Genomic DNA, 27,493 nt, shown 5'->3' with positions numbered 1-27,493 from the left:
CTGGTGACTATACCGTCATGGACGTTTGTGATCATGTTATGATTGAAGCCAACATGGTAAAATGCAAATTTTATATGTTGTATTTTGTTTACATAATAAATACAAGAAAGTGTATCATAAAAACATATACATGTAGTAGAGCACGGTAGGCACAAGCCCTACATGAAAAGAATGATGCCATCAAAAGTATACTATGTAGTACAGGTACATGCATCAAAACTGAATTATTACTATAGCCTATAGGAGCTAGATATAATTGAATGATTCAGCTGAGTTTTGCCCGTTTGCCAGCACAGCGGGCCAGTAATCTGACCATGTCGTCATGATCATGACGATACACACAATAGAAAGTTAAAAACCAATTACGTTAGGTAATCACCACAGGTTTTGGTTTCAATAGAGCAAATATTACTTTGAGTTTGAGCACGATGTTGCGAACTATCAGAGGATCCAAAGCACGACCAGTCTCGGTCAGTGAAGCCTCAAGCAAACGATCAGTGTGCACACAATGCGCTCAAGAAAGGCTGGGCTGGAGGTTAGCTTGCCAGTAACACACAATGTCATCGAATAAAGGTTTTAAAAAATTTGACACACGAAAACCATACAACTGTGCCTCCAATCTTACCTCTACGTACGCTGCAATCGAGACAGAACATACAGCTGTCAAGAAAATTAACGCTAGGCTTAGATTTCTAGCCATTGCGGTGGAGGGAACGGCCAAAAATGGCTGTTTTCTGAAGATGTCTTGCTCGCCGGCTGTCGTCTGTCTCGTCGGGTGTTGGTGTGTGCCAATGTTACAAATGGCGCATGCGCAACTGTTGGACTGCTCATAATAAGGTTTCAATGAGAAATCACGAATCGACTATATTTTTATCGAGAGAAGGAAGAATCGAAATAACATAGTTTTGGCAATGCTGAGGTTTAGGAAAGGAAACGGAGAGATTCGATTTATTTCAAGAGAAAACCCCAGTCCCTGTCGGGAAAAATGGTTTCCCAACTTCCAGAATCTGAGATGTTTATGATCAACTGCTCGAATTGATTTTGCTCTGTGATCTGACTGGGCAAATACGCCCAATTTCTTTTTTTTTTCATTAAAGTTCAAACAAACGAGTTCCACAATCCCAAACTGCTATAGAATACAGAAATACATACATAAAAAAGTTCATATGGATTTACCAATGTTCTCTAAAGTATAAGAAAAGGGACTAAAGATATCTTTCTTGAATTTAATGTTATGCCGCCAGTTTGCAATTTCTGTTAATTTGTTCCTTTTCAAAAGGGAATGCCCACTAGAAATTGACGTACTTTATAATGTACTTGACCTTAAACAGAGATTCTCCCGATAAAGTGATAAATTTCCAGGAAGCTGTCTTTTTTGTTATTTTTCTCATTTGTTTCAAATTCTGGAGGGTCTCCCGCTACTTTTGAGGAGCAAGAGGCGTTCGTAATTTGTAACAATGATTAAAACTATCAACGGCGGCGGAACAGTTTTGCGAAACCATCAGGCATCAGCCATTAATTGGCCAATTCATTAAGCCCCTAGCAACGAGGACCTGCGAAATGTAGGGGCCATGCCCCCCCCCAGTGAAAAAGTTGGCCTGCCCTCCCCCTCCCCGCCACCAGTGAAAACTCCAAGAGGACGGTGATTCTCCAGAAATGTATCAGTTAGATGCTCAAGAAGACAGTTGAAAATCTTGACGGAAATGGGTAAGAAGAATACCAAGAAGTAACGAATAATTCGAAAATCGAACAAAATGGCCCTATTTATAGGGCCACTTTCTTTGTCAGTGCATTATTTCTGAATTCGTTAATTGAAAATTGCATGGTTTATGCAAGTAACCCTACCATTTCGTGGGATTTCATGAAATCGATTAGTGAACATGATTTAATCGAAAGAGTCGATACCATGAAGCCTAACAAGATCGCAGTGAAAAGGCGTTCAACCTTCAGTAGTAGCGAGAATATTAAAATCGCCTACGCCGTGACGTCAACGTCTACAGCTCTATTGAAGTGACTCGGTGCGGATAATTAATTATGACCTTAAATTTGAAAGCAAATTGCATGGGCCTAGATGATCCGTGTAAGTCATTTGTAATCTCAGTCATCAAATAAATGACAGGTAAGTTTCAGAGAAAATGCTTTGAAAGAAAACAAAATGAACCTATGAGATCGGCCGTCGGGGGCCCACGGGGGGCAGTGCGCTTGAGTGGTCACTCCCATAAAATACGCCAAGAATATGCGCTGGGAAAATAACATCCTATACGTTAACTTCCAAATCACTGCAGTTGAAACAGCAGACTAATTTTTTTTCAACAACTGTTAACAACCCTTATTTGCTGTCCAAACTTCTTACATCCCAAACTACTACGAGAAATAAAAAACGAAATGGGGAAAAGGAATAAGCCTTTAAAACTATCGAAATATCCAGGGGCCTCCTCAAAAGATTTTCTTACTTTTCAAAGAATTGTGGGTAAAAGGTAGTCCGGTTTCGAGATATCAAAATAATGGACATAGTTGTATGATATATTAGTCCCCTAACCTACCAATCTGGCACGCGTGAAAGGTTTCTTAGCGAAGCATTTGTAAACTGATCAATGCAAGAAAAAAAAAAAGAAAGATCTGGCGGAACAAAGAGTACTGAAAGGAACCTTGTTTACTCGAAAGGTGCAATGTAATGGCTCAGGAATTTAAAGGGTGGCTGCAATTGACGTTTTCTACAATACAGACCTCAAACATGTATCTTTGCGTCTTACGTAGCCCCATTTTCAAATTTCGTTTTCCTATTTCAGAGTTTTTGCCACCTTTTAAGTTCTTTATAAAAACCAAAGATGCGGCTGCGGCAATTACGAAATAAAACATGGCGCGGTACAGAATTACCATGCAAGTCATCAAAATATGCAGTAGTACGAACGTTTAAAAAACAAATGTAATTGTTCTGAACATTCTGGGGTTGATTCCAACAGAAATACTCAAAATACCTCGCAGATTTTCAGAAAGATGTCGAGTATTTAATTCGTTTTTAATGTCACCATTTCAGCTGTTACATCAAGTAACGGATCCATTACGTTGAACACAAAAGCTGTTGTTTGCAAAAATTCTCCTGGAAGTTCATGAACCTAAAGATTCCACATTAAAGCTACATAAATTTTCATTCACGCTTTTAAGCACAACTTTAAAGCACGGGAATAACTCACCCATAGTAAACCAAACAAGGAGATTGTTCAAGTCGGAGACGAATTCGTCTGGATATGAGTTTAATGGGGCGGAGGTATACTACAAGATCAACTCTTATCTTTTCCAAACAGGAGGAAAAGTGTCAAGCCAAGCTGACTATTTCCAAAGTGTACACATGCACTCTTTCAGCGGCGTAAAGTTAGCGTAAATTCTGTCCAGGTTCGCTTCCATCTGTTACTCAACAACCAAATCTCAAGTAAAAATATCAAACCAACACATTAGGGATCTTGTCAGGGCAGTATCAAGTGTCGCAGGATTGATCTTAGCACCCGTTTTGTTTACATACGTACAACAGAAAGGACAAACAGTTCATTAAAAGAAACAAAACTAAGTAAACTAAACATAAACTCAGAACCAATCTTTAACGAAGGACTGCGCTTAAGGGTTAAGGCACTTCGTTAGATTGTCATATGGAAGACTTTCAGTGAACTTTGTTGCTGGGCTTTTCAAATTAAAGCAAAAACATAAAGATAACGGTTACAAAGAAAATTCAATTACTGTATATACTGCAAAGAAAACAAACACCTTTAATTATTGATTCACTTTGTTTGTTCATTAATTTGTTAATGGCTCACATGGTCCCAGTTTTAATAGGAAAAGAACCATCTGGTACGTAAGATATCATGAAACTCATTACATGCACGTTCATGTACAAATTCCTCTGTAAATGGCATGACAAATTAAAATATGTACCCAAAAAAGAGAATGGGGAAAATCTTACAAACATAACATAAAATGCCCAGGAGAACAGGTCCATCAATGAACAATGAAATGCTAAAGAAAAACGATATTGCACAAATCTCAAAAGTCTAGCATGCTGTGGCTTAAAGCAGTGTTCATTCATACATGTACATGTGCGCCAAGAAATCTTACATCCCCCCCACATAATTCTGAAAACCTTAAACACTGACATGCAACATAACTTGATAAACAATCTACATGTACTTGCTTTTTCAAATCAATATTGTATAGTGCTGTAACAACCAAGGTAGAAAAATAGTACTTAGAAAATGTTACACAGGGAAGAAAGAAAAGAATGAAGATCCATGTATATTGCTACATTATACTTATTCACATGAAAGACAGGCAGTAATGGTCATTTGGAAGAAATGTCTCATTTTCCAAGATTTTACTTTTTACAAGTTTTTTTTAACTTATTTTGTACAAAATATCTTTAAAGCTTTGTGTAACCGATCAAAACAAGACAAGAAGGTATGATTCCATCTCACTCTAACTCAAGAGGACAACTCTACAAACAGAAAACCCCTTGAAATGGAGAGAAGATCTGCTAATTTATCAGTAAAAATATGAACCTTTCTTTCACTTGGTTTTACTTCAAAGTAGATATTGCCATGCAAAATCTTATTTTAAAGCAACTGATAATATTTATTTCCAAATTTGTATTATCTTATTTCTCTACTTATATCTATTCCAACCAATCCCCAAATATACAAAATATGACTGAACAACTCTCATCTCAGATGAAGTTAAAGAACAACTGGCATCGAAATCTTAAAAGCTTGAATACTGGAAGAAATATTCTAAGAAGATTTCACCAATTTACCATAAAAAGACCAAAATAAAAGACTATTGCTTCTGAAATTTTAAGTACAAGGCAACAAATGAATGGAAACACATTTGATTCATATGACAATGCAATATCCATCTCGCTATGTTTTTACTGGGTAGCACGTTGGGGTAAAAATGAACAGTCTTCTAGGTCCAAGGGGAACAATACAGCCTACATTATGTTATGAAATCTGAAGCTATTCCTCCAACTCTTGGGTTAATTTAAATAAATTTGGTCAAAAGCTTGACCAAATTCAGGGGAACTATTACCTTCAACAAGGACAGTTTAATGTTTGTAACTTTCAGATTTTTGCACAGATGTTATGCATATTTCACTTAAACAGAGAATAGGTCACTGGTGAAAGGCCTCTTGACATGGTGACCTTTGTGACATCAATTCTCTGAACTTTGACCGGATGGTGTGTCGCTTTGTTGTCTTGATTCTCTGATGTGATGGAGAGCTGTTCCAATGTAGGACAGTGTAATGATGCCTAACATCAAAGCAATAGACACCTGTGTAAAGGCAAAACATGAATGTTTTATTTAAGAAGATGTGCGAATGAGGGATAACAGGCAGCTCAAGGAACATCGGATAGAGGGGTCTAACTCTAAATAACAAAAAGAGAATGTTGAGACATTTGGGGGCTTTCAGTAGCTAACAAGGCCTAGGATTTCTCAAAAATAGTTTGATATTGCTCGTGGCTTTTAAAACAAAGTGCACAAAAATCCAAACATCCCATCATTTGTGGAATAAAAATCTTCAAATTCTACAAAAACCACAACCTCATCTTGGATCTTTATCCTTTTGTAGAAATGTTTATATGGTCATTCTATACACACAGAGTCCTGTCCCTGTTACACCTGACCCATATAATTTGACATGGAAACATCACTGGAATTGATTTCAAACTATATTCATTTATCTGACAGGTAAATCACACTAATGAATCATTCCTATAAATCCAAAATGTTTTCTAAATTTACAAAATCATATGTAAGAACCGACAGGCGTAATTTGGACCCCAAATTTATAGAACTGTTAATTAATAATGTAAGAGTAACCTAGGCAACAGCATTTGGTGTGAGTGACCAGCTTTCCACTGAATGAGCACAAATATGTATCACTATTGCATATGAGGAAAGTGATGGAACAATTACACATAATGAATTGTCTTTACCTTAACTGCTAAAGTATACTTGCTCCATAGATCCAAGAGTTGAAAGCGGAGCAATGCCAGACCACATGGCAGGTAGGAATCCTTACTACCTCCATCTCGACATCTGAGGGTCATCAAAGAAAACAGACTACGTATTGCAAGTGCAGAACTGAATATGGCTTCACTGACATAACCGTTACCAAAATCCTTCACAATTCTTCAATGTGTTGGACACCAACTGCATTCCTACCTTTCAAGCATTAATGGATCATTAGTCACTGACCATGCCTATTTCTATTTCTTTTGGGTGACTTTATGATTAAGCTTTCTCTGTTTTCCCAGCAAATTGTTTACCCATCTACTCATCATTTCCTTCATCTTCTTTTTCAAGATACACTTTGCTTCAGGGAGATGTTAGTTTTTAATTATGGGTTTTGCCCTAACCCAACGTATATTCATAAATACTGTATACTCAGTGCTTGTCAGAGAGCTCGCGAAAAAAATTCACAAGCTTTACTCAAGTGTAAAGTCAAACCTTTGGTTCTTCCTAACTGAATGAATTACAGCACTACTACAGTGGAACGTCGCTATACCGAACATTCGGCTGTACCTAACATCGTCCCTGGCTCCCAGTAATTTGTGCACAGAACCTACCGAACACTATTCAGTTGCCGTTTGTAATTCCCGAAAAACAGTCGGTGCTTTTTTATGTTGAAAAGTGACAAGTGGCCATTATTTCTCCAAGGATTAGAAGGGAAAGCCACTAGTTGTCAACGGTATTGAATAGACACTGGTTTTGCGACTCCACATGATCGCGTGCGGACTTCTCCCACTTGAACAGTCTCAAAGAAGCCTGTGGTTTCACCTTGGACAGTGACTGGCTATAATGACTACACTAGCTGCGGCCAACCATTTTGAACAGTCTCAAAGAAGCCTGTGGTTTCACCTTGGACAGTGACTGGCTATAATGACTACACTAGCTGCGGCCAACCATTTTGAACAGTCTCAAAGAAGCCTGTGGTTTCACCTTGGACAGTGACTGGCTATAATGACTACACTAGCTGCGGCCAACCATTTTGGACAGTCTCAAAGAAGCCTGTGGTTTCACCTTGGACAGTGACTGGCTATAATGACTACACTAGCTGCGGCCAACCATTTTGGACAGTCTCAAAGAAGCCTGTGGTTTCACCTTGGACAGTGACTGGCTATAATGACTACACTAGCTGCGGCCAACCATTTTGGACAGTCTCAAAGAAGCCTGTGGTTTCACCTTGGACAGTGACTGGCTATAATGACTACACTAGCTGCGGCCAACCATTTTGGACAGTCTCAAAGAAGCCTGTGGTTTCACCTTGGACAGTGACTGGCTATAATGACTACACTAGCTGCGGCCAACCATTTTGGACAGTCTCAAAGAAGCCTGTGGTTTCACCTTGGACAGTGACTGGCTATAATGACTACACTAGCTGCGGCCAACCATTTTGGACAGTCTCAAAGAAGCCTGTGGTTTCACCTTGGACAGTGACTGGCTATAATGACTACACTAGCTGCGGCCAACCATTTTGGACAGTCTCAAAGAAGCCTGTGGCTTCATCTTGGACAGTGACTGGCTATAATGACTACACTAGCCGCGGCCAACCATTTTGGACTGTCTCAAAGAAGCCTGTGGTTTCACCTTGGACAGTGACTGGCTATAATGACTACACTAGCGGCGGCCAACCATTTTGGACTGTCTCAAAGAAGCCTGTGGCTTCACCGTGGACAGTGACTGGCTATAATGACTACACTAGCCACGGCCAACCATTTTGGACTGTCTCAAAGAAGCCTGTGGCTTCACCGTGGACAGTGACTGGCTATAATGACTACACTAGCAACAGCCAACCATTTTGGACAGTCTCATAAAGTCTCACCTCCTGTACACAGCCATGATCAGCTGGGTTTTGTCATCTGAGTTATACACATCGCTAGGAATGTGAAGGCTTTTCCACAGGGTATTGTCAATCTCTGTGCCTTCCTCCAGGAGATAAGCAAGGTTAAACAATGCCTGAGAACAATGAAAACAAAATAAGATCATGAAGCAAATCTGACAAATTTAAGAAAGGTGAAACTTCTGCAATTATGCAAAGTCTTTCATCACTCCCTCAAGCCACTGTTAAAAGAAATTTGTTCCAGCCTGAAATCACCATAGCAGGCTGAATATCACTTCTTGTTCCTTGTTTCAATGTAACACATCTCTCAAGAATGAACAAACCTGTGGATCTCTTCTCATAGCAGCCATGGAGTAGTACTGGACAGCAATGGTTTTGTCTTGGTCTCCATGTTGCCCGTAATAATAAAAATCACCCATCTTCAGTTGGGCTGTGAAATATTAACAAAAATAAGTCTATTGGAAGTTTGCAAGATGTGACAACGATATGTGAGAGAACAACGGATTTCTTCAGCAAGTAAATTTCAAGCAGCACAAGGCTTTGTACAAGTATTTGCCACATGTGAGAACAGTTTCACGAATCCATGAAGGAAATTTGGCTTGAAGCTGACAAATTGTGCAGTAGTTTTCATTAAATTGTAAATGTGCATGTACATCCGTAAATTACTCCCAATAAACTATTTTAGAGACCTAGTTGAATCTGAAATGAATGAATTCTACCCCAATATGTTCCTTTCATTTCATCCTCCAGGAAAAGAACTGAGGTAGACCTAAGTGTTTGAGTTATTTGAATGATTTTCTGATGCCTGAATCAACCTACAGATAATGTGTGGCTCGGCTGCATGGCTGGACAGGTTGTAATATTTCCAGGTACAGTCAGTTTGGATGTAGGTGAATACTTGGCCATCCTGTCAACAAATGAATGAAAATGGTACAAGGCTCAATCTAATAATATTTAAATTCCTGTCGAGATTGAGAGAAATGGTTTGGAATTGCAACATGACTTTTCAGCCTTTGGGTCAAGGTAAAGTCAGGGGTCTCCCCAGGATTTTATCAAAGGCATTGGAGATTTCTGTCCTTGTCCACTGACAAATTGTGAAGCCTTGGCGTGGGGTTCGGATTCTGCTTAATGCCCCGCCCCTAAATTTTGAACTTTAAATGCTCTTTAGTGCATCTAAAGGGTTTTCTGAGCTTTTCACTGGTAATTTCCTGTGGAAAAATGAAAGATTTAAAGTGCTTTATTCCAATGATTTACAAATCGTTTACATTGCAAAAACTTGGTAAATGATTGTGAATTAACGAATCTCTTGATTGAAAGGTGCTACAAAGTTCCATGTTTTTGATTGCCTTCTCCTCAAACGTAATCTGTCGAATTTCAAAAGAAAATTCACAAAAGGCATCCACCTGTGTACAGCCCAAGGCACAAGCTAAGCTGCTGTACACAGCCCGCTTATGTTGACTGGACGTCGTGCACGCAGGGCACGCCGCCAGGCCACTGCCCAAGCTGGGCCCGGCAGTGGCCATTCGGAAAATCACGATGGACTTTAGTGCTCTGTGGTCAACTGCTCCTACACTCCCTATCTAAACCTTATACATGTACTTTGGAAGGTATTTCTGATAAATTTCTTTTGTCAAATATGATACCTAGTTTCTTGTATATGTCACAGAAGGCCTTCAAAATGCCACTTGAACAAAAATGCTCATTTTTCACAGATGAAACCCCAAGAAAACTTCATGTTTTCTTTTGCGGAACTTTCGTCGTTGATGAATAGTTAAGGCATGGCTTATACAATTCAAACACTGTCCATTCATGCCAGAATCAGTGGAAATAGTATGGTCCCGGGAATAGAAATCTTTTTACGTTTATCATTTTGATGGAGAGACTTGGAACTATGTTTTTATACACAAAACCGATCCATGTGCAAAACGTGTGTGCCAAAGCCCATTTTGATTCCTGCTGTTGGCCATGCAACAGTAGGCCTAATAATGTGCATGTCGAGGGTGAAAAAATGGGTATCAGGTAATTTTTTGCATATCGAAAATGACTGGGAAAAGAATTATGTATATTGGGCCGATACGCAAGTTTGTATGTAGGGATAACCCTGTAATGCAAATATCCATTTTGGATTTTTGCCCTGTCTGACGTATATTATAACATTATATACTCAGTATTTGCCCCCGAAGGCTTGTGAAAAAACCCACAAGCCTACTCGGGTGGGTCTCAAACCCACGACTTCCTCCTTATTAGTGCAGACGTCCTTGGAATAAAGTCAATATTTCCCGTAGTCACTTTAATTTGATTAAAATCTAATTATACCAATCAGCACTGAGTAACAAAAATCTATTAGGCAATATTTTCTGAGGGCAATATTTTTTGCTAGGCAATATATTCTGAGGGCAATATGTTTCAATGCCATACAATATTTTCTGGCAAAGCAGTTCCACAGTACCACCAACCCCAGGCAGAGTATGATGATGAGACCCAGAAATAGCTATCCAAACTAAAAAGAAGGAATATAAGTGTGTTGAGCTTCAGACTTACATGGTCTTCCTCACAGAGATGAGCTAGGTTGAACTGAGCTACTTCCACACCTGTCTCAGCTACCATCATGTAATACACAATGCTCTCACCCCTAGAGGAGGGAGTATAGCAGGAAAATGACATGAGTGATGATAGTTTTGGGGATTGAGTGAACCCTCAATCACTGAAGAGATGAGGTTAACTGGTGGAAAAGGAAAGATCCAACTACTGGTACAGGATTGTCTGAACCTACGGCGTGTCTCTGTCTTCATCTTCAGTAGCGGATCACAAATAATAACCAAGACATTACAGTTGATAGAGAAGGTGAGTAGTCAGTCATGAGTGGCTTCTTTGAAGGAAATACTTCATAGTGTACAATACTGTAAATTGCTCCTTTTCATGTCATGTTAACCTTTTCCCTAACCAAATTCAGACTTTTGTTTACTGTTATTCTCTGCTGTATCTCTAATTTTTTAAAAATTCTTCTAAACGATATTTTCCTCTTATCCCAACGTATGCACTTATGCTGTATTCTCAGTGCAGTCTACGAGGGGTGAAAAATCACAAGCTTGCTTGCGTGGGATTCGAACCAATGACTTCCTGCTGACAGGTACAGATGTCTTAACCACTTGATCACCGAGTTAGCCAAGACTGAACAGCTGGCTTGAATCTGATGTAGTAGCGAGTACGACACATAGCCAGTGGTACATGTGATAAGGTTTGTGTCTGGGATCAAATCGGAGAGTTGCAAGCTGATGGTTTGCCACGCCTACTCTAAACCATTACTCCTCCCCTAACTCTTTGTTCATTGAATCCTTCAATCTTACCAAGACCCTGCTAGGAATGCATCCAGACCTTGGCGTAACACCATCCCAATCTCTGGGTTCTTCTCACACACAAACCGAGACCAACTGTTGACAAATAGTCGTATCAAGTGTCAGTCCAGTTAATTTCTCCATTATTATAAATAACAAAATTAAAAACGACCAGGTTGAAAAATCTAGAAATATCTTTTTTTCAAGATACATATACGTTGGGTAAGGGCAAAACCAGTTATATATAGAAATATCTTCCTTACTGGAAATTGGCCGGAAAGGCAAGGGAACCTGTGACCTTTAAGACATGGTGCCAGAGCTCTATTAACTGAGCTATCCAGCTCTGTATCTGAATAATATTAATAAACAGTATAATGAAGACTCTACAAACCAGCAAGAGTGAAAGGGTGCATTTTCAGTTGAAGATTAATTTGATTTATGAATGGGGCACTATTTGATGTGGTACATGTATACATGGGAGATTGTTACATAGGTCAGGTGCAGTATTATTGGAAGGCCGGGCATGTTGACCTGTTTTGATAAGAAATGATGGAGTGAACAGATCTTGTTGCTGGAGTGAAGAGTCCTTGGATGATGTATGCATTTGTACATTCATTCTTGGAGATAAACAAGGGCTGACTCATGTGTGCATTTGTAATTTAAATACAATCTTATCATAGTTATCTGGGATTTAATTGGTAACCAAATGTAGCCGATGAAAGACTAGGGAGATGGGTTTATGAATAGTGATCATCCTAGCTGCAGCTTGGTTCCACTTATTAATCACTGTTGTAAAGGGGTGCTCACTAGTCTGAAACAATATAATTGCATGAAATGAATTCAGCAAAACAATCATGCAGGATGCTGCAGGAACAAAGGATATGCTTTGGGAATACTCGTCACTCCTTTTCCTTTGCTTTTTATCTCAAATCAAACACTGTTCAGTGAAATGTGCGTGTTTTTAAACATGAGCTGTTTCCACAAAGTTTAGGTCAAAGTTGGGACTTACAAGACAGCACTGTAGCTATTGCGTTCTACACCTATTGATCCTTGGCTATAGATCTCAGCTATGACACCTGCTGAATCTATGTGACCTCTGTCGGCAGCTTTCTGGAAGTACAGGAAGGCCTTGGCCTGAAATGAAGATAATAATAACCAAAGAAACCAAATATGTTCAAAATGGTGTTAGAGTTCAATGAGGTTGAAGTAATGGATGTGACTGCTGTTAGTGTATGACATTTATCAAAGCATGTGATCTAATTTCTGCAGGTGTCCAAGCCCCATTAAAATTTCAGCATTCAATATTAATCTTTCGTTTCAATTGTTCAGCATAATGTCTGATGACTTTTAGATGCACAAGTACCTCATCAGCCAGTTTACCTGGATGGTGGCTAGCATTTGACATTTGTTGGATACTCAGGCACTTTGCTTGCCTGGCATTCTCATCACATCAATTCACTGCCACTGTCCCAATGGCCAGCACTGTGAAATAGTCTTCAGGTTTCCTCCCTCATATTGCCTCTTGCTATAACTCCTTTACGATAACTTGCTTCCCTTTCCTAAATCAGTCAAAGTTTGAGAAGACACCTCCTATCCCTGTGAGCTCTGTCCCTTCTTTTCTTGTATAGCTTGCACCCCAATAGACTCTTAATATTGAGTGGGGCCCAATAATAACCCTTGCAAGATGCAGAAAGCACTAAGTAATCCCTCCTCAAGTCTCAATCTTCTCTCCCTAAACCTTTATATTACAACCACAGGAATCTGAACTACCCGACTATTCTGTACTCATCAGCTGGTTTCATATGCAGCAAGGTATGAGACGGAGAGAAGTCCCCGTGCTTTGTGTTGGTCATTGTCTTGCAGGAATCTGGGGAATTCCTTTCAGACATCTTGGGGGATGTGTTAAGTAACAATAGTCTGGAATGTGTATGGGGATTGGACATGTTGGGGGGTACCCCTCGGTCTCATTTCTTGCTGGGTATAGCTGGTTTGCCAGGGTATTGGCCAACAAAGAAAAGGGGCCAGTTTGGAGACAACTAGGCATCAGCCATTTCAGGCTGATCCATTAAACCCCATTTATAAGACCTACCAAAAGTGGACGTACCCCTACCCAGTCAAGGAAGGAGGGGTCACTTTCCACCTCCCCAGTTCCGTTGCCAGTGTTACTAGTGAATACATTTGCTGGACGCCCTTCAAGGTGCAGCTATTAAACACAATTTAATCTCTATCCCAGATTTCCCCTCCGAATGGACCATTCTCACCTCATCAACTGGTTTACCAGGGTACTGACCAGCCTTGTACATATACCCTAGGTTGTGCATAGCGTCCCTGTGTCCCATTCTAGCTGCGATGTCAAAGTAGTTAGCAGCTGCTTTCATGTCATGCTGGAAGTTGATGGCATACCAGCCAAGAGCTGTGTAAGCAGGGCCATGCCCCTAAATAAACAAATGCAAAATGGTGAGTGATAAAATCAGGGTGCATGTGTCAACTTTGTGACCAGGTCAAGGCACTTGACTGAACGCCCCAAACATCTTGCACTGGTCAAAGCAGTGAGTGACCAAGTATGGTACCACTGCCTTGATGAGTTTTATTTGTGGTTCCAAAGATAAAATCGGTAACAATATTAATGAACAAATATTACTAAGCCCTCCAGTCTATTGGACACTTATCATGATGCCTATGCACCAAAATTAGGCCAAGAGTCTTTGCTGTCTATGTCAGAAGACTCAGAGTAGAAGTTCAATTGTATGTATGCAAGAATTGAATTTTCTTGCAGGGGAATGTGTTTTATACCTTTTAAAGTGATATTTTTGATTCAATTTCAGACTCTAAGTCCCAAGAGAAGGAATATTACATGTAAATGTTGAAGTTAATCAACCTTTAACTAAAAGACCATGTGTCTGTTTCTTACCAATTCAGCAGACTTGTTCAGGTGCTCCACTCCACCTTTAACTAAAAGACCATGTGTCTGTTTCTTACCAATTCAGCAGACTTGTTCAGGTGCTCCACTCCACCTTTAACTAAAAGACCATGTGTCTGTTTCTTACCAATTCAGCAGACTTGTTCAGGTGCTCCACTCCACCTTTAACTAAAAGACCATGTGTCTGTTTCTTACCAATTCAGCAGACTTGTTCAGGTGCTCCAGGGCCTTCTCAACATTCTTCTTTGTTCCCTGTCCCTTTGGAAAAAAAATTAAAAAAGTGAAAATTTCTTTTGATGTTCAGGCCTGATCTCTGATATATGTCAGGAGATATCAAAACAAATTGAACATTTCAAATGTATCTAATCTACATGTACTTGTACAACCCAACATGAAAAATACCGAGCCCACCACCAAAATGAGGTCAGAGAGTGGACATAAAAATTCAAATGATAGACAGCAGAATTACTATGCACTATGCTTAGTACATAGATCCACATACCATCACAATCTTGCCTTTGTAAATGTGAATATACACACTGTAGTGTATGTGCGACACCAAAGGCTTTCATTTTTTACCATCAACGGCCAATACGGTAGAATAAGATTCATCATTTGACGAAATAACCAAAAATAACTATCAACGTCCAATAGGATAATCCAGTAACTAGATGTACATGTAGAAAACATAACTGCAGTGGATTCATGTTTGCTGACAGATTGTACATGTACATGCCTATTACATGCAGGCATGACACTTGGACTTTGACCAAAAAATGAGGAAATTCTAATCTTTACAAGACTTTCAACAGTGTTTTTCAATTTTCAATGGCATAAGTGTGAAGTGAAAAACGAGGAAATCAGCTGATCTGAAAAAAGTTGCATACCTGTCGATGTGTTTTTGTCAGTGCGGTTTTGTGAGCTGCCAAAATACATGTCTCGAGTTTAAGAACAAGTGTAACATTTGTGAGTGTGGTACCATCTCAGCAACTGCATCTAGTTGGATGAGTCTGTTGCAATATCCATAACTGAAAACCAAATACCTGTCTCCTATGCAACCTTCAGCCGTGTTTGCATTGGACATTTTTTGGTCAAACTAACTGAGACGCTGGTTACTTTTCTCATTTTAAGTCCAGTGTGGACATCCCAGTAAGTTTTGCTCTTGGTTACTTTTGAGTCACGCAGTCATTTGTACCGACCAACTTCTGCCCAGGAAAAATTACCGAGACACTTTTCCCGAGACAAAAAGTCCAGCGCAAGTCAGTAAAACCATGGGAAAAGTGGTCAGTAGAGTGTACATCCGTCCTGAGCACAGCAGCACTGCATTGCCAGCTCGGTTACATTGCCCACGGTCTCAGTAAAATTTTCCTGTGTCAAAAGTCCAAGTGTGGAGATTGGTGACATTTGACCATTTTTTATTTTACCATCGGCTCAGTAAAACCCACCAAAAAAAAGTCCAGAACAAACACGGCTCAAGCCACTACACAGAACTACTGGTAACTCAGTCCTTAAGTTGGGTCTGATGTTCAGTACAGAAATGACATGCATACGTTCAACTTCTGCATGCTCGGGGCAGACAGTCGAAAGATTCTCAGGCATCATTTATATTAAAGATGTCTTTAAGTAATGGTGAAATTCTGGTTCTTTAGCTTGTGCAAGAACCAGACATTGATGAAGTACTCTTAAGTTCTTTCAAACATTTGTGCTGTATGTAGAAAAATATTGAGAGACATTTTTCTCCGAGAACCCACAACACCAGGGAACTGCCCATGAAACACCCATGGAAATTTAAGACTCCAAACTCAACAATTTTGGCATGAATAAAAGGTAAAAACAAGGAAACATGGAAGAGCCGCATGCTTGTTTTGGAAATGTTTAACCCCTGCACGTACCCTGAGTAACACTATGCCATAGTCATACAGGGCCACACTGTTCTGTGGCATCTCTTTGACTGTCTTTTCATAATATTTGACGGCAGTTTTCATGTCTCGTTTGACGCCCTCCGATCCCCAGAATTTCAGTCTAGCTATTGAGGCCTGACGTGACAGCATTAACAGAATATCAGAGGAGAAAATAACAAATGGGTACCGTCAATTAGAGGAAAGTGGATTTGTCTGAAAACAGAGAAACAACCCTTGAAAGAAATAAACTTGAGAGATATAAGACTATTTATTACTATTAAGACTTACCTGCAGGTGAATAATCCCATAGTCATAATGCACCACCTCATCTTGGGGATTGTCCATTAAATATAATCGGTATAGCTCTACAGCTTGTTGGACATCCCTGTCAATACCCCTTTGCCCCCAGAATAGTATGCGGGCCATATCAAGCTACAGGGGGAGGGAGAAGAGAGACAGGAACAGCAGGTGAAAGGTGGAGGAAGGTAAGACCAATACCGGAAGGGGGAGGGGGGAGCTGTGATGGATAAAGGGAACTAGGCCAAGAAATAATGGCATCCTGGAATCGTTGCTTCATGCATGGGCTTTCAGTTGGGGTGGGTTGGGGGTTCATATGACAAGGTACAGAAGATTAGTCCTGGACTATTGGGTGTGGTCCATTGGGTGCCAAGGGAAATACAACCTCACCAAGCTTTGCTTATCTGGAGTGATTACATGTAGTTGTACTTAGGATAGACAAAATCTGCTTCATCAATTGATGAAGTTCTAAGACATCCTAAAAATTTTTCCTCATTCTCTTACCCTTCCTTTTTTTAAAAGTTTGAATGGAGTTTGGATACGCAAATCAGCATTTCCAGCACCGCGTTGGGAACGCATGTCAGTAAGCGTGATCAGCATGATTGTGAGTGGCATGCAAGCACTGCAATCGGGCACGTAGTGGCAGTCAGGCTTGAGCCGCAGCATGCACAAAGCTTCCTTAAATGTGGTCATATGGCCACCATAAGCAATCAATGATTGGACTACGTGTGTGCAGGCTACATTTGGGCCGTAATGGCACTCAGGCTTGCTTGAAAGCCGGGATTTGTTTAGGTTGTGGTCTGACGAGTCAATTACACATACAGTGGCACTGGCAGCATGCACCCTCGTGTCCTCATACAAAAAGATGAAGTGTGGTTTGCAGAAATGACTCATAATTAAAGTCTCTGTGTTCTTTTTCCACTCATTGTCAGTAATTTCACAGCAGTTTTTTTGGATCAACCCTTCAAAAATTTTGAATAAGCAGATGTAGTGGTGTGGGCGTTTAGAGTTACGGAGGTACTTTGGTTATAAAATCTATTCTTTTAGCAGGAGTGAAGAATGCTTGCAAGACAAGCAGAGTTTTGAGTGAACCAACTTTGAGTTATCGAGAGTTTACTGTACCTTGCAAAAATAAAGTTGGCTTTATTAAGCAACCACATTTTCTATCACCAAAGCTAATGTACAAATGTATTACACATTTTATCATGCACTTGTCTGACATGACAATAGATTCAGGAACACAACTATTAAAGCAAAAGAAAAATGTGATATCAAAAGTACCCAGAAACAGAGCATTAAGGGACAAGCAATGGGTCGATGTGGCCTCTGGATGGAGCGAGGGATAGGGTTGGTAACATATACAACTTCAGATTTATGTGGAAAAATTCATCATCAGAAAACTTTCTAGTTGTGCTAGGACATCAGGTTTCTTTAAACAAAATAGTTCTTCACACATTTGGTTTCAAAACTATTTCTTTTGAAGTCTAGAGCCCAGACACCCACCTGTGCCTGTGCAATGCCTTTCCTTGCTTGGTATTTCAACCACAAGAAATGGTCACCATCCTCTCCTTTGTGTACTTTAAGTGAGTCGGTGTCTGTCAGCCTCACATACTCGGTTAAAACCTTAGCACAGAAATGATGAAATCATATCCATTCAACCATTCATGACTGACAGATGGATGAACAGGTACACACAAGAACATGGCGGGGCATACGCATAGAAGCAACGAGCCATTTAAAAGATCTTGTTTATAGATGACTTATGATCCATCCCCTGTCTCAGGATCTGCAGTTATTTTTGAAATCTTTGCATTGAAACTAAATGAAAACTCTGCAATATTGACCTGTTTTCAGTTGTTAATGTATGTTTTGTTTGAGCTGAATATGGATCAGCTTTGAGTTGAAAGATCTTCTCTGTCTTATGTGATTTATTCATGTCACTGAAACTTGAATCTGTAGCTGGAACCAAATCCATTTGGGAAACTCCAAATGTGTCAAGACTGTTTGAAAATCCTAACACTATTTTCAACTTTAAACGATTTCATGGAATAAAAACTGATGAGAAATGAGTGTTGGTCCATTTGGCCGGATTGGTTCCAGAGAATCCTGTGCAAAGGTATCTCATTCATAAGCACTCTCATCCCAAGATATTTTTCTCTGGTTATTTCTGTTGTTGGTGGTCAGTGCTGGAGGTAGGCTCAGCATCAGCGTTGGGTCACGGTCCAAGTCAGTCCAGTCTGGTTGGGTTAAGGTCTAAGTTGGTCCAGTCCAGTCCAGTCCAGTCTGGTTGGGTCATGTTCCAAGTTGGTCTTGTCCAGTCCAGTCTGGTTGGGTCATGTTCCAAGTCGGTCCAGTCCAGTCTGGTTGGGTCATGTTCCAAGTCGGTCCAGTCCAGTCCAGTCCAGTCTGGTTGGGTCATGTTCCAAGTTGGCCCCTTCCAGTGCAATCTGGTTGGGTCATGTTCTAAGTCGGTCCGGTCCAGTCCAGTCTGGTTGGATCAGGTTCCAAATCGGTCCAGTTTAGTCCAGTTTAGTCCAGTCCAGTTTGGAGGAGTGTAGTTTGAGTAATAGTGACAGGTACATACCCCATTAGGATCGTGTCTTTCTCGATCTTTGACTGTCAAGTCGGCCAACCTTTTTAAGTAATCTGAAAACATAAATAATAAGGAAAAGCACTACACTGAATGAAGAAATACAGCAGACCGATTTAAAAAATGATTCATGTTCCATAAATTTACATCCTCCAGCTTACTGTAAGACAAGTCAAAGTCAGTGGATGCTGTGCTCAGTCCTTGTTGATGATGATTGGCCAATGCTAGCATGGCTAATCGGTTCCCTGCCTCAGCGGCAACCAGCCAGTACAAATATGCCTGCAGAAAGAAAGGATAAAAAGTTTAGATCTACGTGCCTTTTAAAGTCTTTAAGTCTTTGAGATCAGCCAAAATTAATTGGTAGAATTATTCTTTTTTTTCACAAATTCAAACGACTGAAGAACCTGAAGCAAAGATAAACATAATCTCATTTGATGTGATTGTGAGACACTAACAAAGTGATTCTGCCATCAAAGTTTGCTGATCCAAACAACTTTCACATCTAAACCTTTTTAACTGCAGAAGTTCTCACCTCATTCAGATCCACATCCACATTGATTCCACCGGCATACAGTGTGCCTAGCATGTAGGAGGATTTGTGGTTACCATAGCAACTGGCCTGTCGGAGGAAAGGGAGGATAGCTGGTATCTCAGACAAACCACCAGCAGCCTGTTGAGGACATAAAGTGAGACCAGTATCAAGCAAGAGCAAACAGAAAAACAGAGACTAGAGCTGACAACTGCATCTGTCTTTCCATGCACCTGGCCTTAAATGCACCTGTCCTTAAATGCACCTGTCCTTCCAAGCACCTGTCCTTAAATGCACTTGTCCTTAAATGCATGCTTCCAAATACATGTAGCAATACAACTAACCTTTTGAGACTAGGACGTCAGTAGGATCAAACTGTTAGATGGTCTGCCAAATCTCAAAAAAGGCTGATCACAGTGATGAGGCTTAGCCTGTCACATACCACTTTGGACAATGCACTCCACTCTTACACAAAAAAGTTCCATCCAATACACTATATTGTTAATGTTCCTTGTTCCTGTAACCACATTGGATGTCAATGTCAAAATGAGAGGGGAGTCAACTAAAAATTGCAAACAATGGTGCTGTTGATCAAGCATGTATTTGGTGGTTTTTGACAAAAATTATTATCATAACTTGACATGGTCACACATATTTTTCATCCCAGACAATTTACCAGATACTGTGCTGCTTTCTCATGGAGTCTCTTCCCAATGAAGTCAAAGCTCATCTTATAGCCTTGGAAATTGATGGCAGCCATCCTGAGGAAACCCCACAGGTGTCTGTAGCCTTTAGGTGGACGTCTGTCCCAGGGCTGGCAAACTGGTTGATGAGTGTCTGATGGTGAGGTTGATGATAGGAACTCTAGCAGTGAGGGCAGTGTGCTGGGGCAGGAGTCTTAAGAAAAAGAAAAGAATTAATCACAATTTGATGGTGTGACTGTGAGCTCAGCAATAGGTGGAAGCTATCAATCAACCAACCAAAACAATAATCCTCTTTGGTCAGGTGCGGTCGTAGCTGCATATGGATCATGGCAAAATTATGGTTCAAGACAACATGTGAAATGGGTAGACACCGATCTATGAGTGCTGCAGATAATGAACTTCAGAGATTTAAAAGAAATCTCAACGTCTCTTTTGGACACCTTGCAGGGACTTTTAGAAACCTTTTTATTCTTATGCAAAAGCTTAATGCAGAAGCAATGGCTTTAGCAACTTAAATACAATGCTTTACAAATGAAAGGCAAATTTGGACTTCCAGTGGTAGAATACTGACTCAAGCTCTGGCTAAAGGAATAATGTACTCCAAGTTATCTCATTAAATTACAGCAAGTGTTAATCCACACATCTAGGCTGCTCACAGAAAATGAAACACATGTGTACATGTACCGTCAAGTGCAGTGTAGACGTACCCCACTTGGGTCAAAAGCACAAACAGCATGCATACATGTACTTACCAGATTCTTAAAGCTTCATTACTTCAACACATGAATTTAGGAAAAAATGGACAGGTACGTAAACTGCTACCACAACTTCAACAAGTCATCTCTCCTTTAATGTGTGTACGGGTACATTGTCTGCTGTTCAGATCGATAAAATCAATTCTCCCATCCACTCTCTTAGCTGTGCTAAAGCAAACCACAAGTAATCGACTTCTTGATCAGCTGTTTTGACAAATGTACATGTATGTAGTTATGAGTCGATACAATTACTTATTACCAACTTCCGCTATGATACACATGACAAATCTAAACCACCTTGGTTCCTTACTCTGTGAAAGAATTGCCTGCCATTGTTTCTGATACATCTCAAATACAGCCAGCATTCTCTTTTGCAGTCCTTCGCAGCCAGTGACATGGGAGGAAATCTTCTCCATCAAAACAGGATTTGAAAAATTCCACCTCGGTTCCTGTTCATGATGAATGACAGGCCAAATGTCATGAATTGTGCACATGGTTAAGACGGGATGACACAACATTACTTGTATCTATACAATGTACGGTAGGTACATGTACAATGCATAAGGTCTTCCCATCGGACATATTAGCATTAACTGTTAGCCAACACTATCCTTCTGTCACTGGTTAAGGAGTAAATTAGGCACTTAGGTTTTCAATTGGACTACCCAGTTTTCATTTTTGGAGGCATGTGGCTTAGCGGGCTATGGTTTGTAGTTTTCAATCATACGAGGGCAATGCCAGTGGCAGCACGTTGTGACCTTGGGCAAGTCACTTTATCCCCAAGTGCCTCTCTCCACCCAGGAGTTAACGGTTATCTGTGAGGGCAGACGAGAGACATGTGGCCTAGTGTTTAGGGTTTGTAGCTTCTGATCATAAGGTCTGGGGTTCGAATCCAGCTGGTGGCAGCATGTTGTGATCTTGGGCCAGTCACTTTACCCCTATGTGCCTCTCTCCACCCAGGAGTAAATGGGTACCTGTGTGGGCAGACGGGAGACATGCGGCTTAGTGGTCAGGGTTTGTAGCTTCTGATCATATGGTCAGGGGTTCAAATCCAGCTGGTGGCAGCATGTTGTGATCTTGGGCCAGTCACTTTACCCCTATGTGCCTCTCTCCACCCAGGAGTAAATGGGTACCTACATTGTACATGTACGTGTATGTGGGCAGAAATGGCTATGTTTAATCATTTGTGCCTGATATGGCAGCATCAGGCTACCTGAAGTACTGAGTATACTCCTCAGGGAGCTGAGATGGTTTCAGGAATGTTCAGACGATGTCACCCCAATGTGCAGGTATAATAATAATAGTACTGTGAAATACCATGCACTATGTACATGTACTGTCATTAAATATTCCACCATGTCTACACCACAAATTTGATAGGAAATTACATGTACAGTACCTCACTGCCATTAGAGGCAGTTACTGTGAGTCAGTTGTGTCAACTGTGAGGTTGGTTAACTTTGCGTCTCGACAACAGTCAAACAGCAGCGTTGTTTGTTTGCAAACCATCTGACTAAAATGTTGATTTTATCCTTCCATGAACTATCACACTCACCACACACCCACACTTTGTTGACATTTTACTAGAGCGTACAAAAATCAAGGCACACTTCAATGTACTGCCTCTCTGATGCATTTTTAAATTAATAAGACCGTGGAGCTAATGGCTCTGGAAAAAAAGAGGCAGGGTCTGAGTGCTTTACAAGCCACCTGCTCTATTTGTAAACATGCTTTCCATTCTGAGAGGAGACTACTTGTAGGGACAGCTGCACTTGATGAATAAATAGGCTGTACATTTACAGGTGTGGAATGCCCTGTGCCACATGTACATGCGTACTCATCATGTAGAAACAAAACAGATGCATCTGTTTACGTACATGTAATGCAGACTTCACATAGACCTGGTTTGAATTTCCACGGTTCAAGCAAGGTTTTCAATGTGAAAACAGTTTGTTTTTTTACATACGCAGAGGTTCTTTGGGTTAGGATTATCTGCTGCAAAATGAAATGGACCATTCAGGGAAACTATCATCAGAAAATCAGGTTGAACAGGTGTGCAAGAAAAAAAAAGGTTCTTCTATGTTGTTTTTTTTTTAACTAAATGAAAACAAAGGAATACAAAATACACAGTTAAATGTGCATGAACTTGTGTTACAGAAGTTGCCAAGTCATTAGTAACACTGGAAATTCTTATCAGGAAGTAACTTTGTGAGAACTACATGTAGGGTGTTCAGAATGGCTGAAGTCCCCAGCCATCTTGCAGGAAAGTACAAGTACATGTAAGTAGCAATCTTCCTGAATCACTGGAGAATCTTCAATTTGGGCAACTCAAGCCTAACCCTACCCCTGACCCTTTCATCCAGCATCAAGCCCCATGCCAAACATTACAGGCTGCAATTCTCAATCTTACCAAATCTTCCAAACCTCCAATCAGATTTTGAGGGCTAAAGGAGGGTTTGAGTCCAAATTACTGAGAGCCAATTGACTCACCCATTCAGTTTGTTTATGTAGACCTGTCTTACTCACCCTACTAGTCGCTGTGGTCCTCCACAGCCATGTATCCGCTATAAATCCTTTGAATGCTTTACAGGCATTACTCCCACCTAGATGGATAAGGCCCTCAGTCTCTTCATAATGTACAGGTTTGGGAAACACACTTCCACTCACGATGACATTGGTGAAGTTACGACCACTGCTCACAGACAATGTCCACTGTAATTGTACCAAAGAGAAGATTGTAAAATGCTGCAAAGATACATGGACATATTTTAATGAGTTTGTCATCACTTGTAATGTTATTATGATGACTGCTGCGTGTGACTCATTGTAATTTTCTACCACAGATCAAAATAGTCCGGAGCAAATAGTCAAGTCAAATTTCTTTTTCTGGATCTTTTTTGTGTTCTTTCTAATGTGCCTTTCGGTATGTAAAAACGAGTTTGCGAATAAAAATGGTTAGTTGGCAGAACTAGAAGAAATTGTGGAGGTTAGATCCATCTTTAGAATTGAAGGAGTTACTTCTAACCCTGCTGCCATCTTGTTTGTAGACAAGCCGCACCCATTCCTTCAAAGGAATGTGATAATTGCTCAACATCCCAAATGCCTGACCGTTATCCAGAACCACTTGCACATGGATGAGACCTGTAAGGAAATTACATCCAACCATTAACTAAAGACAGCTACCATATGTGCACAGTATGCACATGTCCAGCAGGCTCCATTGCTTGGTTTAGTTTAACTTCAGTACAATACCGGTACTGGTACAGGACAGTAAAGCATGGTTATTTTTCTTCCATGTACGTGGGTCAGATGTCCACATTTATGCATGTGTAGTTTAGGGCATGGGCAATTTTTGCAAAGGTTTCTCCGTTTGTTTACGGAATATTGCTGCTGAAACAGAAAATTACTGAGGTAAGCACGATAAGGGGGTCAAAGTGTGGTTGACAATCCCGTATCTCTGATTAGAGTGTGCTAAAGGTTCATAGAATTATCAACAGGTGGGAATAATTGAAAAAAAAAAGATGAGGAACACTGGCCTGACTGGGACCTTTTGTCTGGCTTCCTGTACATGTACAGTTATGAACCATTTACATATATTATCCATGGTCTGCTTGACAAGGACAGAGACCCTACCTTGTGCTTTCTATCTATACCCAGGCTTCAACCTTAAGCTTTAGAGGGTCAAGGCCACTTGGCCTTGAATGCTCCCAAACACCAAAGGGCACCAAGGCCAACTGAAAAGGCACCAAGGCCATTTTGAATTTTTTACTTGTTGGTGACTTTAACAGACTTTCCTTCAATTTCAACATGGTCTTGAACTTTCAACAGGCTGCAATTTTCATTGTTTCTGTTCAAATTCTGAGCAGTGGCACTGCGTGAATTGTAACAAGTAAAAATAAATAATACTGTACAAACTTTAATGTACCATTTGGTGTTGTGTCTTATAACTTTTCATGATGCCATAAAAGCAACACTGTATTATGAAAATCATAGTCTGGTGCCACGTTTTTAGAATCACACGACTCAACTACGTTGATGCGGTTGATATACCATATTATATACGGGGCCATGCAAAACCTCTGTGAAAAAAATTGTGCTTGGTGTGGCTGGCCAGCCGTTGACAGAAACGCTAGCGCTAAATGGTAACTAGAAAGTTGAATACAAGGCGCCTAGTGATCGTTGAAGAGGGGCACATCGGCCAAGTGGCCGAAAGGTACTTGCTGTTTTTAAAGGGCATCACGGCAATTCACCGGGGCATCACGGCAGTGGCCGCTGTAAAGATCGAAGCCTGTATACCCATCAAAATATAATTTAACCCAAGTCAAGTAGTATTTAAACCAAGTCAAAAGATTAGTGAAATATTAGCTCAAATCAAAATGGATTTACATCCCAAGTCAAATAAATGTAGGATTTAGCCAACACATAAGTGAAGGATTTAACTCGAACCAAAACCATCTTAACTCAAGTCCAACAGAACTTAACCCAAGTCAAATACGATTTCACGTACATGTAAGTCAAGAGGGATTTTACTCTTGTCAAATAGGCTTTAACTCAAATCAAAAATGGTCAAATAGGACTTAAACCAAGTCAAGGAGCAGGAGCCAATGGGGGGAAGGGTTACCAACTAAACATTTGAGAAAGATAACTCATATTGAATTACTAAAAATAATGTTACACTGTTGTTTCATCTAAGCTACATGTATCCATGTATGTATGTACATGTACCAATCTTCAAAGGAAAGTTATGCCCATTTCTTTGTCACGCTTTCAGCTTGGGAATTCCCTCTCTGTGAATATTAAATTTAAAGTGAGCCATACAAGAATCTTACCTTTTCTTGTCAGGAAGAGCAATGGTGTGATGTATTGATTAGTGTTTGGACTTTTCCGATGCATGATGCTACAGAGATCATAACTACAATACTCAAGTAGGAAGATCATCATGGAAATAGTGAACCTAAGGATGATGAAAAACAAACAGAAAATGGAGAGATCATCCATGAACAAGAGACACATTATGGCACTCAGCTTTCAACCGAATGTACACAAACTATAGCACCATATTTTAACCCTACAAATTACTACATGTACATGTACATGTCGTAAAATGTAGTAATCAGTGCTAGTGCTAGTAAAATGTAGTAATCAGTGCTGTCGCTTGTAAGAGGACATGACCGTATTGTTCTCTGAGGCCATAAAATACAACAGCAAAGACAATGTACCATACAGTGCTGTGGCACTATGAATGCATGGCTTTATTGTTCTCTGTACGAGTAACAATGGAAGTAACCTAGCCACAAGTAGTAATTTGTAGTGCTAGGTCCTTCAGGCTCAGGCTATTAATTAGTATTTTGTAGTAGTGAGTACTGTAAGCCAAACAATATGCTTGGCGGCGTTAAAAGGGTTAATAGAAAAATGCACCACAGGTGCAGTAGGTACCGGTACAAGTACTATAAGTCCATAATAATAATACTGTAAGTCCATAATAATAAGCATGGATAAATAATCCGCATGGTGAAACATCTACATTGTATGTACATACATTGTACGTGTATTTGGTACAAAAATCTGGGTCCTTTTTACACATCTGTGGCTCTCTTTAACACATGTACATGTACAATGTAAGTCCTCTGGGTACAGGTACGGTATGGAAATGATGGCCACAATCCAACCAGCTCTATCATGTCTTTCAACAAACCTGCATGTACTGTGTAGTTGTGAAGAGAATTCAGAAACTTAAATCAAACATACATGTACTATATAATCATCTGTAGTGTATGTTTTCAGCAGGGCTCCACATGTGTACATGCACATGCACGTGAGCACGCACACATGTACATGTACATGTGAAACTTTGATTCCTTTCTAAATACATGTATACCAAGGGTACATGTAGAGTACATGTACATGTTGGCACTTCATTTCCATTAACTGGTCCATGTGTTTCAATAAATAAATAAATAGTATTAATGGAAAGCAGATGTTCTGATTGATCAGAAGTAGAAATGGAATGGTTGTCAGGAATGAAGTCTTCATCTCAACATCACATACATGTAATAGTATATGTACATGTACCCTTTGTACAATTCCAATCAAAGTGGCTGTAATTTAACATTCAATCACAAAGTTCCTTGAAATACTCACTTTGGGTTGAACCTGTTTCTGTGTTGCTCATTAATCAATCCAATCTCTTGGAATGGAGGCACATCCTTTGTGATTCCACCATAAGCATTAGCAAGAGCTACTGGGAAATCAACCAACTGTAAAATCTCTGTAAACCAAAACGGCAGAGCATTCAACAAAATGAGAGAACCTGACCTGTTCTCCCCTTGTATTGTGAGTAGAAGCCTACCATTTGTCCTACCTACATGTACAGTGTACATTTGGCTCTTTGCATTTAAGACCACAATTTCGGCAGTTGGGATTTGAATTTTAGACGAGTTATTCATTAATTACCTGTCCCTGTTAGCGTACATCTGGATTTTTAAGCTTAGAGCACATTCTTTCATCTCCAAGAATGATTTAAGTTATGCAATTCAGTGTGCAAGCAACTAAAAATAGTTTGAAGTCAATAGCA

General features: G+C 40.1%; 2 protein-coding genes across 4 annotated transcripts in view; both read right to left on the bottom strand.

The window, feature by feature from the left end:
• Positions 1 to 800, bottom strand: part of aplp1 (amyloid beta precursor like protein 1) — a 49,273-nt gene extending 48,473 nt beyond the window's left edge. Inside the window, exon 1 of the mRNA XM_087141936.1 lies at positions 626 to 800. Within this exon, the coding sequence (XP_086998062.1) occupies positions 626 to 700 (75 nt within the window). The 5' untranslated portion in view covers positions 701 to 800. The remainder of the gene's footprint in view (positions 1 to 625) is intronic.
• Positions 801 to 2,986: 2,186 nt separating this feature from the next.
• Positions 2,987 to 27,493, bottom strand: part of sel1l3 (SEL1L family member 3) — a 28,002-nt gene continuing 3,495 nt past the window's right edge. The window contains exons 3-24 of one of the 3 annotated variants that reach the window (XM_087142326.1): positions 27,061 to 27,187; positions 25,749 to 25,873; positions 23,945 to 24,060; positions 23,446 to 23,631; positions 21,230 to 21,368; positions 20,137 to 20,357; positions 19,464 to 19,601; positions 19,093 to 19,210; positions 18,926 to 18,987; positions 17,845 to 17,964; positions 16,333 to 16,476; positions 16,036 to 16,179; positions 14,339 to 14,401; positions 13,485 to 13,658; positions 12,233 to 12,357; positions 11,236 to 11,319; positions 10,430 to 10,520; positions 8,708 to 8,795; positions 8,212 to 8,318; positions 7,871 to 8,004; positions 5,982 to 6,084; positions 2,987 to 5,316 (exon numbers count right to left, since the gene is read on the bottom strand). In XM_087142326.1, coding sequence (XP_086998452.1) covers positions 5,197 to 5,316; positions 5,982 to 6,084; positions 7,871 to 8,004; positions 8,212 to 8,318; positions 8,708 to 8,795; positions 10,430 to 10,520; positions 11,236 to 11,319; positions 12,233 to 12,357; positions 13,485 to 13,658; positions 14,339 to 14,401; positions 16,036 to 16,179; positions 16,333 to 16,476; positions 17,845 to 17,964; positions 18,926 to 18,987; positions 19,093 to 19,210; positions 19,464 to 19,601; positions 20,137 to 20,357; positions 21,230 to 21,368; positions 23,446 to 23,631; positions 23,945 to 24,060; positions 25,749 to 25,873; positions 27,061 to 27,187 — 2,729 coding nt within the window. In that variant the 3' untranslated portion in view covers positions 2,987 to 5,196. The remainder of the gene's footprint in view (positions 5,317 to 5,981; positions 6,085 to 7,870; positions 8,005 to 8,211; positions 8,319 to 8,707; positions 8,796 to 10,429; positions 10,521 to 11,235; positions 11,320 to 12,232; positions 12,358 to 13,484; positions 13,659 to 14,338; positions 14,402 to 16,035; positions 16,180 to 16,332; positions 16,477 to 17,844; positions 17,965 to 18,925; positions 18,988 to 19,092; positions 19,211 to 19,463; positions 19,602 to 20,136; positions 20,358 to 21,229; positions 21,369 to 23,445; positions 23,632 to 23,944; positions 24,061 to 25,748; positions 25,874 to 27,060; positions 27,188 to 27,493) is intronic. The other 2 variants (XM_087142327.1, XM_087142328.1) reach the window with 2 other exon arrangements.

This window comes from Acanthaster planci, linkage group LG10 (assembly GCF_054643075.1).
Source record: "Acanthaster planci isolate LZ-2023a linkage group LG10, COTS_SCS, whole genome shotgun sequence".
NCBI lineage: Eukaryota > Metazoa > Echinodermata > Asteroidea > Valvatida > Acanthasteridae > Acanthaster > Acanthaster planci.
The sequence above is the reverse complement of the archived record's forward strand: the minus strand, read 5'-3'. Positions and strand labels throughout refer to the sequence as shown.